At 46.1% G+C, this 13,684-nt stretch overlaps 2 protein-coding genes across 4 annotated transcripts in view; both read left to right on the forward strand.

Moving 5' to 3' along the window:
* LOC119437032 (mitochondrial amidoxime-reducing component 1-like) overlaps window positions 1–13,684 on the forward strand; it is a 35,517-nt gene that overhangs the window by 5,161 nt on the left and 16,672 nt on the right. Inside the window, exons 1-2 of one of the 3 annotated variants that reach the window (XM_037704097.2) lie at window positions 8,208–8,282; window positions 13,008–13,068. Coding sequence is in view for 2 of the 3 variants with exons in the window: in XM_049660237.1 (XP_049516194.1) it covers window positions 8,035–8,282 (248 nt within the window). In the remaining variant the exon portion in view is untranslated. Of the gene's footprint in view, window positions 1–8,000; window positions 8,283–13,007; window positions 13,069–13,684 lie in introns of those variants that run through there. The other 2 variants (XM_049660237.1, XM_037704096.2) reach the window with 2 other exon arrangements.
* LOC119438774 (uncharacterized) lies at window positions 4,878–5,342 on the forward strand. The gene has a single exon (XM_037704801.1). It carries the CDS (start codon window positions 4,878–4,880, stop codon window positions 5,340–5,342), a length of 465 nt encoding a protein of 154 aa, XP_037560729.1.

The raw sequence follows: 13,684 nt of genomic DNA on the forward strand, positions 1-13,684 counted from the left end.
GGACTGCTGATGACTGTCCAATTTACTTTAACTGCCGTCGTATTGGACACGTGGCCCGCCATTGTAACAGCCAGTGGTATTGGTATCAGGCTCCCTATGGAAACAACCATCGCCCCGACATGGATCATGGCCGATTTCAGCTCTACCACGAGCATCCCCAAACCACCGCTGAAGACGCTCCCCCCATGCTGTATCGTCGTTCGCCATCCCCACGTGGTCACCAGTCCCGTTCGCCGTTGTCGCGTCGCCAATCATCTCGCTTGCCCCAATTCCGCCGCCCTATGTCGCCGATTGAACGACTCCCTCGGGAAAACTAGACGATGCAGCTCCCAGAGGTGATGATGCATCGACGACCCGCCTGCCAAATCCTTTGACCACACTCCAGACCAGGCGGAACTTGATAGACGTTAAACTGGATGACGCACATGTTGTCGCTCTAGTGGACACTGGGGCTCAGATATCAGTGATGAATTCGGAGCTTCGTCGCTGCCTTAAGAAGGTCCTAACACCACCCACAGTACCGCTCATTCGTGTCGCCGATGGCGGAACGTTTCCCGTGCCAGGGATGTGCTCCGCGCGAATAAGTGTTGCTGACCGATCCACAAGCGTACTCCTTGCCGTGCTCGAGAAATGCTCCCATGACCTCATTCTTGGTATGGATTTTCTGTCTGCCCATTCTGCCCTTATTGACTGTGGAACCGGCTTGCTTCAGCTAGACCTACCGTGCTACCATGACGCTCCTACTACACGCCAGCCGCGCTTGTGCTCAGTGGATTACGTTCGGCTACCTCCTCAAGCCGTTATGTACGTGAACTTGCGGTCTTGTTCGCCCATTCCCGATGGCGATTACATCTTGACCCCGATCGTTGACGTCTTCGCCAAAAACGTCGCTCTTCCTCACACCCTTATTAGAGTTGCAGATAATCACACGTCTCTACCCATACTGAACTTTAGCTGGTGCAAGCAACTCATCCCAAGCGGCATGACTCTAGGCCACATTGCTTCTATCGATGAGTGTGCCGTTTCTGCATTCGTCACCGACGCTTCTTTATCCTCTGCCCCTTCCTCGTTCTCGCACAATCTCGACGACGGTGATATTGACAAGATGATTGCGTCTGACCTCCTTCCTGCACAGACAGCCGATATGCGGCGCATATTGAAGTCCTACCGCGACATTATTGACTTCAGTGACCGTCCTTTGGGACAGACATCTGTGGTCACTCATAAGATCAATACTGGGGACGCCAGCCCAATCAGACGACGTCCCTATCGCGTGTCCCATGCCGAGCGAGAAGTGATGCAGCGTGAAATTGACACAATGCTCACCAAGGACATCATTGAACCTTCATGTAGTCCATGGGCATCACCGGTTGTCTTAGTGAAGAAGAAAGATGGCAGCTGGCGCTTCTGCGTCGACTACCGCCACTTAAACAAGGTAACGCGCAAGGACGTCTACCCTTTGCCGCGAATCGATGACGCTCTCAACTGTCTACACGGCTCTACATACTTCTCTTCTATCGACCTGAGGTTAGGCTACTGGCAGATCTCCGTCGATGATCAAGACCGTGAAAAGACCGCATTTGTTACGCCTGATGGACTTTACCAGTTTAAGTTAATGCCCTTTGGACTGTGTAATGCCCCAGCCACATTTGAAAGGATGATGGACTCCCTCCTCCGTGGATACAAATGGTCAACTTGCCTGTGTTACCTTGACGATGTTATCGTGTTCTCACCAACATTTGACAGTCACCTTAGCCGATTGTCGGCAGTTCTTGAAGTTTTCAGGCGAGCAGGCTTTCAGCTCAACTCTGCCAAATGCCGTTTTGGCCGCCGCGAAATCACTGTGCTTGGCCACCTTGCGAGTGCTGAAGGCGTGCAACCTGACCCAGAAAAAATTCATGTTGTCAAAGACTTCCCTATACCACGTTCCACTAAAGACGTCCGGAGCTTTGTAGGCTTGTGCTCCTATTTTCGACATTTTGTCAAGAACTTCGCCAACGTTGCCCGCCCACTCACGGAACTCTTGAAGAAGGAAACACCGTTTTCTTGAGGTCCTGAACAGGCCACTACGTTTCACACGCTCACGACGTTACGTCACCACCCATCTTGGCCCATTTTGACCCGTCAGCCCCACTGAACTTCGCACCGACGCCTGTGGACATGGCATCAGCGCTGTTCTCGCCCAGCAGCAACAAGGTCACGATCGCGTCATCGCCTATGCCAGTCGCCTTCTTTCCTCTTCAGAGTGCAAATTTTCTATCACTGAGCACGAGTGCCTCGCACTAGTTTGGGCTGTCGGAAAGTTTCGACCATACTTGTTTGGCCGCACCTTTTCGGTCATCACAGACCACCATGCGCTTTGCTGGTTGTCTTCCCTCAAAGATCCGACTGGACGACTTGGTCGCTGGGCACTGAAACTGCAAGAATACAGCTTTGACGTCACAAGTCTGGCAGACTGCACCAGGATGCAGACTGCCTATCCCGTCATCCAGTGGACCCTCCCGACTTGTCGGCGCACGATTCGGATGCCTGTATCTTCGCGATATCCACTTTATCCGACATACGCAGCGAACAGCTCAGCGATGCCAATTTACGGTCAATTATCTGCCGTCTACACTCTCATGACTGTGCCTCGTCCCTACAATTATTCGTGCTTCGTGACGGCATCTTATACAGACGCAACACCAGCTTCGATGGCCCAGAGCTTCTACTGGTTGTTCCCGAAACACTCCGCTCCACTGTCCTCGAACAGCTTCATGATGCCCCAACAGCTGGACATCTCGGAGCAACTCGCACGTACGATCGCGTTCGGCGTCGGTTCTTCTGGCCAGGCCTCCACCGCTCTGTGCGCCGATACGTTGCTTCTTGCGAGTCTTGCCAGCACCATAAGCATCCATCCTTGTCACCAGCCGGTCCTCTTCAGCCCATCGACATTCCCGGTGTCCCGTTCTACCGAGTCGGCCTTGATCTCATCGGGCCATTCCCAACATCTCTGACTGGGAACAACTGGATTGCCGTCGCTACGGACTACGCGACACGATACGCTATCACGCGGGCACTACTGACAAGCTGTGCCACTGACGTTGCGGAATTCCTACTTTACGACATTATTCTTCACCACGGCGCTTCTCGACAGCTGCTGACCGACCGTGGTCACTCCTTTCTGTCCAAAGTCGTCGACGACATTCTTCGTTCGTGTTCCATCCGTCACAAGCTAACCACTGCCTACCATCCGCAAACCAATGGGCTTACTGAGCGCCTCAACCGCATGCTGACCACAATGCTATCCATGTACGTTTCTTCAGACCACCATGATTGGGACAGCACCTTGCCTTATGTGACATTCGCCTACAACTCGTCACGCCATGACACCGCTGGCTTTCCCCCCTTTTATCTCTTGTTTGGCCGCCATCCCACATTGCCCTTCGAGACTCTTTTACCATCACCTGTGCACCCTGTTACCGACTACGCCCGCGATGCAGCTTCTCGGGCTGCAATGGCTTGCCAGATTGCCAGGGATCGTCTTTATGCCTCCCAGCTGTCCCAGAAGGCCCGCTACGATAGCCATCACAGAGTCGTTAATTACTCTCCGGGCTCTTTGGTCCTCCTCTGGACGCCTTGCCGCCACGTTGGCTTGTAGTCAAAGCTTCTATCCCGATACTCCGGGCCTTACAAGGTCCTACGCCAGGTCACAGACGTCGCGTACGAGATCACCCCATTGGACAGTCGCTCATCTGCCGCGTCCGCCACTGATATCATGCACGTCTCCCGCCTTAAGCCTTATGTTGCCGGACAAGATCCTACTGCTCCTTAAGCGCCGAGACGGCGCTCTCGACGGCGGGGGTTCTATGTTACGCGCTATGCCGAGCATGGAAGAATGCGCCAAAAAGAAGGTGAAGACGACGATCTGGGCAGCGCTCGTGTTGTTGTTCTGCCATCTTGCCTGCAGCCGTCTCTCTCTGTATATATCGTGTAAATATAATTTTCCTATCCCTTTTGCTACTCTCATCCCCGTGGCAATATTATCATTTTTTAAAACTAGCATAAGGATGATAGCATAAGTAGATGCGAAGTGGCTGCACAGTTGAGCAATGAAAAACTTTTGTCAGAAGTTAAGCAAAGTGTTGTTTTGGCAACGCAAAAACATGCATCCTCGTTAAAGCATGCTTGCCCGGGGAGTGCTAGGAGTTTGTCTTTGCATGGTCTACAATCTCCATATATATATTTATAGAGAGAGAGAGAGAATGAGGGGTAGTTGCCGATGGAGAAGCCTCCCCCCTTCCTAAAATAAATTTCTGGCTATGCCACTGTGACGCGCCTGCGCTTTTTGTCTCCAAAGTATTGGACTGCTCCTTCGCACGAAAACAGCTGAAATTTTAAACGAACACCCTTGCACCCTTCCTCTCAAGGGAGCCCCACTTCCTGCCCGAGAATAAAAAAATCACATGCATAAATGCCTATATGTACGAGGGGTGTTCAAATGAAAAGGTACGAAACGTCGGCACAATGTAACCGTTAACATGGATGCCTATGGCGCTATGGGAGAACGTAGTGAGACATTTAGGCATGCGATTGGAGTCTCCGCCGTGGATCGAAGCATGCGGGGGGCGCCCGCATGTGCAGGAGCGAGCAGAAGCTCTTATAAAGAGTGCCGTCCAATTGACACGGCAGTGCGTGTGAGGACAGGATGACGTTCACATTGTGAAATTCGACGATTGAGGAGCAGCGAGGCGTTATCCGATTTCTGACAGCGGAAGGTGTTAAACCAGCCACCATTCATTGCCAGATGGTGACCGTATACAGGGAAGACTGTGTGTTCGACAAGTCCGTGAGAAAATGGAGTGCCCGTTTTCGTGCAGGCTGTGAGAGTTTCGTTGATGACCCGAGACCAGGCCAGACACAGTCATACGGCCAATCTCATCGACAAGGTGGACGACCTAGTGAGAAGTGATCGGCGTGTCACATTGCGAATGTTGACAGTGAAGGTGGATGTCAGTGTTGGAACAGTGTGGACAATTGTTCACGACAGGTTGCGTTATCGGAAGGTGTGCGCGCAGTGGGTTCCGAAGCAGCTCACCGACCAGCATAAGGAACTGCATATGGGGCAAGCATTTCAACATCTGTTTCGGTATCATGAAGACCTCGCTTTCCTGGAGTGGATCGTCACAGGTGATGAGAGCTGGTGCCATCACTACGAGCCAGAGACAAAGTGGGACAGCATGCAGTGGAAGCATCCGTCGTCACCTCCCCCTAAAAAGTGCAAAGCCGTGGCGTCAGCAGGCAAGGTGTTGCTCAACGTCTTTTTCGATGTCCAAGGTCCGCTACTTGTTGAATTCCTCTAGCACAAAAGTACCATTAACTCCGATGTGTACTGTGAAACACTCCGAAGCCTACTCAGGTCTATCAAGACCAAAGACCGGGGCTGCTCTTGGAGGGTGTGGCTCTGCTCCATGATAACGCGCGTCCACACGTCTCCAGGTTCAAATAGGTGGAACTGGCCAAGTTCAAGTGGGAGCAGCTTGACCATCCGCCCTAGAGCCCGGACATGTCGCCCTGCGATTTCCATGTGTTTGGTCCCCTGAAAAAACATCTGAAAGGGAAGCACTTCAACTCGGACGACGAACTCAAGGATGCTGTGAAGGACTGGGTCTCGTCACGGCCACAGGAATTCTGGGAACAAGGAATCCTTCGACTCGTTCATCAATGGGATCGTTGTGCTCACGCCTATGGTGTATACTTTGAATAAAGTCTTCATTTATACCCACAGTGTCGTTTTGTACCTTTTCATTTGAACACCCCTTGTAGATGCACTGCCTGGGACATCATGGATTATGGCACATCACTTTGGTAATCATTCAGTGCAGAGCGCATGAAACCTTCACTGGAAGCATGCTGCACAGTAAAAAAGAAAGAAAAAAAAAATAAGGGGAGACGGGGCTCGTGGCATTAACATAACACTGTCCTTTAGGTATGGGAAAAGGCAGGGAACGAATGTCGCCTTTGGACACTAGTCAAGGCAAAGGGTGAGAGTGCTTGTATTGGTGGTGACACTCGCCTCTTGGCAGCAGGGCAATGCTACATTCCCAACCAAAATTTCCAATGAGACCTGGTGAGAGCCTTTTGAGAGCAAAGGTGCACTTCAACCATTTACTTTATTTCCTTTTAATCTTTTCCTTCCCTTTCTCCAGTGCAGGTAGCCAATAGGGCTCAGTCCTAGTTAACCACCCTGCCTTTCATTTATGGTTTTCCCCCTCTCTACGATTTACTGAGTTGCCTGTAGCCGAGGAATACTGGATTTGTCATACTCTAGAAAAATTGTTTGGTACATTGATGAGTGAAAGGTAATCATTAGTCCAACAATATTATGCCTAATTATGACGAAAGGGATTTACTTTTGTTGGAGGATGGCTTCAGTCACTTTCGGGAGAGCTCGGAACATCCAATTTTGCTTACAGTTTAAGACCCAATTACCTTGCTGGTAATCGTGAAAGAACACCACCGACTACTACATGCTGGTGTTCGCTACATTTAGGTTAACTTGGAGAGGACTTCTGGACACTAAGGACCAGGCAAGTTATCACGAGAGTACTACACGGCTCTGCTGTCTGGCAATAGTATTTGGCATAAACAGAGTTTTTTGCTCCTCTTACAGCATATCGAGTCCAAATGCTGCTGCCTTTTGAAGTATCAGGAGTTGATTTTACGCCGAGGGTCTCTCTGCAACAAAGTGAATGGAATTGTGCTAAAGTCATGTGGACTGATATGCACCTTCACTACTGTTTGAGCTTTTCATCTTGAACATGTCAGATATCTCTTGTCAGAAAAAGTAAAGCTTGCCTTCAAGAGGTTTGTCAGTCAAAGTGGCATGGGCAAAGTCTTCTATATTTGGACAATGGCAGAACATTCAAGAAGGCCTCAAAAGACTGTGGGCAGCCACGATAGGAGACCAAAGTCAGACATACTTTTCGAATAAGAAAATTGTACAGAAGTACATTTCATAACAGGAAAAGCTGTTCGTTTAGTGAAAGCTGCATTGGAGAAAGTGTGTGGATGATGCTACATGTTGGTCTGAATTGAATTGGTGTTGCTCCTTGGTGTCCCTTTAAGTGCAGTCTTTAGATCTCTGCCTATAGCCCATTTTCATAAAAATGGTAAAAATTTGTTGGATGAAATCTGTATGTTATAATAGGGACCAAAATAAATGGCAAAAGTGCTTTATTATGATGTTCTACTCTGGTGGCTGCTGCATATGGTGCAGCCGTGTGCGCCCTATCTTGAAAGGGATCTGCAATGGGGACACAGTGCGCCAAGTGCTGATAGCTTTGTGTGCGCTGTGTTTTCGCCGCTTAGTTTGCGTTTAAGCAAGAGGCTGCACGTAGGTCAATTCGCTTGCTGCTGCTGCTGCCACGCTTCCACACTCTATTGTTTTGACAGCGAGTTTCTGTGGTCATCGAGTGAGATCATTTTGAGGTCCCTGTTACCCGTTTGTCAGTGTGTTTGCCACCTAGTTGTGACACTTTTGATAGTACATATTTCTATAACACCATCCATATGTACATTATTCCACCAAAGTCAAATTAAAAAGAAAAAGAAAAAAAAAGAAGCTTCAATGAATGTGGTTTGCTTCAGGTGAACATTGTTTCCTTGGTGTGGACGAGCTCAGCTTATTTCCAAGGGGAGAAGTACAAGCAAATAAATTATTTTCTTGAATTCCAGAAATATCTCAAGAGCCAGAAATATTGGCACAGGAAAATTTTGGGTTCAAACCCCTAACCCCCATCCCTTTGTTGCAATCGTGTCATCATTATGCCACACTTGATACGGCAGCATGCCACGTGACATGACAAGCAAACTGTAGAAGTGGTGTCTTCTAGTTGCACAAGATTATTTTATTTCTGACAGCTGGGAATTTTTATCTAAAATTCTTATCTACCCAAAGTAGTTTCCCAAAACTGCTTTCTTTGAAACATTTAAAAATGATCCATATGTTTCTATTTTAGGAGGAGCCACAAAACTCAAAATACACAACGAGCAATGTCATTCTCTGCGTTAAGAGCCCCACACGTGAGCACCATTGCTCTGGCAGCTGCAGCAGCAAGTGGCATAGCTGCAGCTGCAACTTTTCTTTTGCTGAGGCACAGGGCTGTCAGCAAGAATAACTTAGTGCCCGTGGGGCGTGTGGCCAATATCTTCATCTACCCAATCAAGGCAATTGCTGGGATAGAGGTGCCCTATGCAGATTGCATAGTGACTGGTCCAGTCTACGAGGGACTCAGAGACAGGTATATATTTTCATTGGTGAACAAAGCAAGTTAACTTCGGTGTGGCTTTCTTTGGCTTTGTATTATGTTTGTGCACATGCACACACACCTATGAGTGTGTGCATGCATACGTTTGTGTGCATGTGTGCCAGCTTTTTCTTTATTTCATACAGATTTCTTGGAAGCTGCCTGTGGCATATAGTGCAATGTGGTGGAATCTTAGGTTGGAGTATTCAAAGAGGCAGATATTGCATGAAAAATAAGTTGCAGTGTTCCAGAAGAAACTTCAACTAATTATCTTTTGGTACTTCTGGCATGTGCTGCAACTGCAGAGCTAAAACTTGGCACTAATAAACTTATGCTCATTCAGCAGAAGTCCTGAGGGTAACAGTAGTTTACAGATTATGATCCTAAAAACGTGCTACAATGTACATTGGCATTCTAGATATATTTCTCCCCAAATCCCCTCATGTGCTCTGCTGGACAAAACTAATTTGACTGGCATCACATTTAGAGGCAGATTTTGGGGGCTGACATCTTGAAGTGGATGCTAGTCTGAGGATTTTTGTTAAAAGGAATGCTAGATACAGTTTTATACTTATTTGGTTTGCTTCAGAACATCGCAGTCCAGATTAAATGCACCACATTTTATAGGCTGTATGCTCCATTTAAATGCAAGTTTCTCAAAAAACTTGGGTAAAAAAAAAAAAATCCTGCTTGTACTGCCTTTGTTCCTGACAATGTAAGGTAACAGCCAATCATAAGCAAGGTGCTGGTTATATTTATTACAGTTAGTGTTGCTGGAGCCATGGAGTGCCTTTGGCTTGGTTCAGCTTGCTAACATTGCCGAAAATATGGGGGGACAAGGAGATGTCCTCATTCAAAGTACTGGACATATGACTCTTTCCTTGAGCGAAGTCTGTCCCGAGTGCACACAGTGGGCCAGCTTCGTAGCCTGGAGGGTTGTTGCTGTATGCCAAGAAAGAAGCCAGCTCACAAACCGTTTCATTTGTGTGCATACAAATGCAAACTGCTGTGCGTGTCCCTCCAAACTGGGGCTTGTCGCATGGTTTTGAATTTATGTCGCAGCATGGAGTCAAGGTGCCATCTAGGATATGCGTCATGCACAGCATAAGATCACGCTGATAGTAGTGAAGACGGAGTTTCACTTAAAATCTCGCTTTCTGCACTTTATAAATAAATTCATAGAACTTCGCCAGAATGGTGCCTTAGAGAAAGCTATATGGTGTGGTTTGCAACGTACATCCGAAATTCAAATTCATTTTTGTATGCTTTTAAAGGGACACTAAAGAGAAAAATAATTTCAACTGTATTAGTTGAAATTAATTCATTATTAATAATTAGCACTGGAGTTTTGGCGCAAAATTAAAAAAAAATTACTTTGACCTTCCTTTTCTCTTCAATCAACCTATTATTGTGAAATTACGAAAATAAGGTTATCGAAGAATACTTTGTCAGTCTAAACTGATTTATTGTTTCTCCTTACTGTCCCTTTAAATAAATGCGACCTTATCCCCGTCTGGCACCAATTAATCCTCTCTATTGAGCATTTAGTTTCACCTCATTTTTTGCATCTTCAAAATGTGCACTGCTGCAGAACAGAATAAAGATTGGCAGTTCTTCAGTGAGTTTTGTAAAATTTACAGAATGTGGACTGGTCGACAAGAACACCAAATATGAGGATATCAACTATTTCGTGATCATACTTGGAAAGCACTCGTCCACCTTTTGAAATGTATGGTGGATGTGAAACATGACAAACAATGAAAGAACTGAATCCAATATGTGATGACATACTGAAATCCAGAACAAACGCCCACACCTTTTAACTCGTTTTTACTAGAACACCTAACATATATTATTTAAACTTCCAGCACAGGTTTAATCAAAAGTGCTTCCGGATGTGTGCGACACATTTTAACCCTTTCTGTGCCAAATGTCTGAAGAAAACCACCCAAATTACTGATTTATTTGAACACCTTTCGTTGTTGCAATATCATCGGTTAAATTGCTATTTTGTGTTGTCTGTTGCTGTCAGTTTTTTATATATTTAAGCTGCAGTCAGGCGTGGCCACAGAAACAGTATATATGAAGCTTGACATTTCTTGGAACAGGAACCATACATGCTTTTGTTGTCCTCCATGCGACTCATTATTCCTGGTGCTGCAAAAGAAGAAAAAAGAAATAAAGGAAAAGCGTTTTCATTGAGCTGCATCCACATGAGAGAGGCTGCCAGTGGCTTGAACTCTTCTTTGCAATCGTGAAGAGCTCCAAACACAACTCACTAGAGCTGTCCGAGTCTAATTGTTCACTTGAGGTGAAGAAACGTCCATGAACACCATGATTCCGGTATTGCAAATGGTGGCTGTCATTGCTGCAACTGTGTGGTGCCATTTGTAAAGCCCAAGCGAGCCAGACTTTCGCTGCTTCTTTGCCAACTGCACCCACAAAAAATTGGTATTCTGGAAAGCTGGCGCTATATAATAGGGTAGCATTCACACCGAAATGATAATATAACTGCCACTAGTGTGTCAGTCAGTAGACAAAATGAGATCCCTGAATGAGGGAGACTTGTCATTGCCATATATAAGAGGAAACGCCTATGAGTGAGACTCGTCCTTGGCATGGAAAGAGTTAACCCCTTAACTGCCTCGAGAAATTTAGAAAAATTTGTTAAAAATGCATATTTTTTGAAACCTGCATTTATTTTGCCATTTCTTTTCAAAAAATTATACCCAGAATGCCTACAGCACTTTTACTGATCTTGTTAAAAAAATAGCAAAATAGAAATGGTGTCTAATGTCAGTCCTGACGACGACGACTGTGTGGTGCCTTTTGATGTGGTTTCGCTGTTCACTAGTGTGCCTGTGCGCCTCGCGGTTTCTGTGACATGCAATGGCGCTTGAACATTACCCCACACTGAAAGATTGCACTCCTCTTTCTCTTAATCACATCTGTCGGTTTACCTTTCGTGCACTGACATTTCATTTAACAACCAGTTCTACAAATAGACTAGACAATCTCTGTCGGATTCGCCGCGCTCACCACAGAGGACATCGAAAAGCAGGCACTCAGTACTTTCACCCCCAAGCCAATAATGTGTGTGCACTACGTGGACGATTGCTCTTGCATGGTGAAGGCATCCGAAATTGACAAATCGCTCGTGCACTTGAATGCCATAGAGCGGGCTATACAGTTTACACTGAACGTGAAAATTGTTCTCTCCCTTTTTACATGTTCTCATGAAAAGAGAGCGACCGAACCTGTCCTTTTCCGCATTCAGAGAACTGTTGCATACAAGCCAATATCTGCACTTCAATTCGAATAACCTCACCTGCCACAAGTGTTCTGTAATCTGAAGCCTCGTCAAGAGAGCTGAAACAATTCTTGAGCAACCTCCCCGCACCTTCAGAAGAAGACAAAAAAACACGGTAATCGGTGACCTTTAGAACAACGGTCATACAAAGACATTCATTCACAGCGCTCTCCACCAATGGAACTAAAATGAAAGGAAGGCGGTGGCTGTCGACCGACCCCGACAGCGGCGCCGTGTCTCGATACCTTACCTTCAAGGGGGTCAGTGAGACATTAGCTTGTGTGCTGTGAGGGGCAAGCGTTGACTTCCCTCACAAGCCTCCCCCTACTGTTGGAAGCCTCCTCCCTCATCCAAAAGACCACCATCCTGTTGAAAAAGCACAGAGCGTTGTGTACAATATTACTTGCACCGAATGTCCCGCAACATATATTGGTGAGAACAAAAACTTTCCGAAAAGATTCGTCAGCACATGAATGACCTTCACGCCTAAACAGAGAATGCAGTGCTGTGGCAGAACACGAGATTTTTGACCTACAGCTCTGACAGCACCATTATCTTGGAGAGGGAAAACAACCACCGGTGGCGGTTCTTATGGAATCCTAGCACATCCTAAGGACGTCGGGAAACATCAATCGTTCGTCAGGAACACTTCCTGTCGTTTACTCCCAAGGATAGCAAAAAGTCTCCATGCGCCTGTCAAAGCAATAAAAAAAAAAAAATATATATATATATATATATAAGCCCTCCTACACCTCACGCCATCTCACCTCTTAAGGAGGAGCCGGTCGGGCTCCAAAACATCGTTTTAAAAATAAATTTTGGTTGAAGTTTCTTTATTCGTTAATTGGTTTGCTCCTTATCAGGCAGATCTCTGCTGAATGTTCACCTTTGAAATTACATTGTTTATTATTTATGTGTCAAAATTACAAGGTAGTGCAATTTTCATCGTGATGGGTTAACTCGTCATCGGCAGTTAAGGGACTAAATATTATTTTCTTGAGTGCTCTTGCTTTTGATGCATTATTTTAGTATGTACAATTGTGCACACAGCACTTAAAAGGGTTATTACTGCCTGCCTTCAGTTCTGCAGTTGCAACATGTGCCCTTAAGAAATTAATTATAAATTGAACTACGAAAGGTTGGTAGCCAGCTCATTCAACACTCCAATTTGTCGTACAGCTAATGTCCAGCTTTTCAAGTAACCCACCTGAAGAGCCATAATTATACTACCTGTCACAGGCAATTCTTAAAAAGTTTGTGTATTTGCTGTTTTATAGGTAAAAAGCTTATTTGTGGGTAAAACAGCGGCCTTGCATGTTCCTTATTCCTATGTACCATGTTTATTTGCTCTGGTTTCCGATATGTCACTGTGCCAACTTGTACAATTATCCACTCTCCTGGGCTTCTAGGTGTAGCCATTGCTGTCTGATGGGGGCAGCATGCAAGAAAGCCTTCACCAGGACTTTTTGTGTGAGTTGGTGCTTGTTAAGTGTAATTGTGTATGACACAAAGAACATATTTGCAAAGAGGTGAACGAGAGATAAGGTTGACTATGTCTTTTTGTTCGTGATTGTGTGTTCTTTTTTGCTGGCAAGAACCTTTGTATGTGAACTTAAGTGTACGTGTATCATAAGAAGCCAACAAACAATGACACCAAGGACAACATAGGGGAAATTACTTGTACTTACTAATTGAATTAAAGAAATGATAAATTAATGGAAATGAAAATGGATGAAAAAACAACTGTCCGCAGGTGGGGAACGATCCCACGTCTTCGCATTACGCGTGCGATGCTCTTACCATTGAGCTACCGCAGAGCCGTTTTCCCATCCACTTTCTGGGGTATTTATGTTTTACAACTGCAACTAACCCTGGGAGTGTTAGCCAGCGCCACCATTCACAACCCTAGACGGTGGATGTGGAACATCTTTTCTGCCGCAGGCGTCACAAGCACGTGATCTTTTTGGGTGATGGCAACTGGTCAATAAACCCACTTATGCTACCTGAAGGCATCAATGTTGCCGGATTCGAGCCCTCATTATGTAATGAACAAGAAGAAAGGGAACCAAGGGGCCCGATTATTATT

Source organism: Dermacentor silvarum, chromosome 1, assembly GCF_013339745.2.
Source record: "Dermacentor silvarum isolate Dsil-2018 chromosome 1, BIME_Dsil_1.4, whole genome shotgun sequence".
Taxonomy (NCBI): domain Eukaryota; kingdom Metazoa; phylum Arthropoda; class Arachnida; order Ixodida; family Ixodidae; genus Dermacentor; species Dermacentor silvarum.

What these genes read in the sequence shown, in the direction of transcription:
- LOC119438774 (XM_037704801.1), top strand. Translation starts at nt 4,878, where the DNA reads ATGACCCGAGACCAGGCCAGACACAGTCATACGGCCAATCTCATCGAC.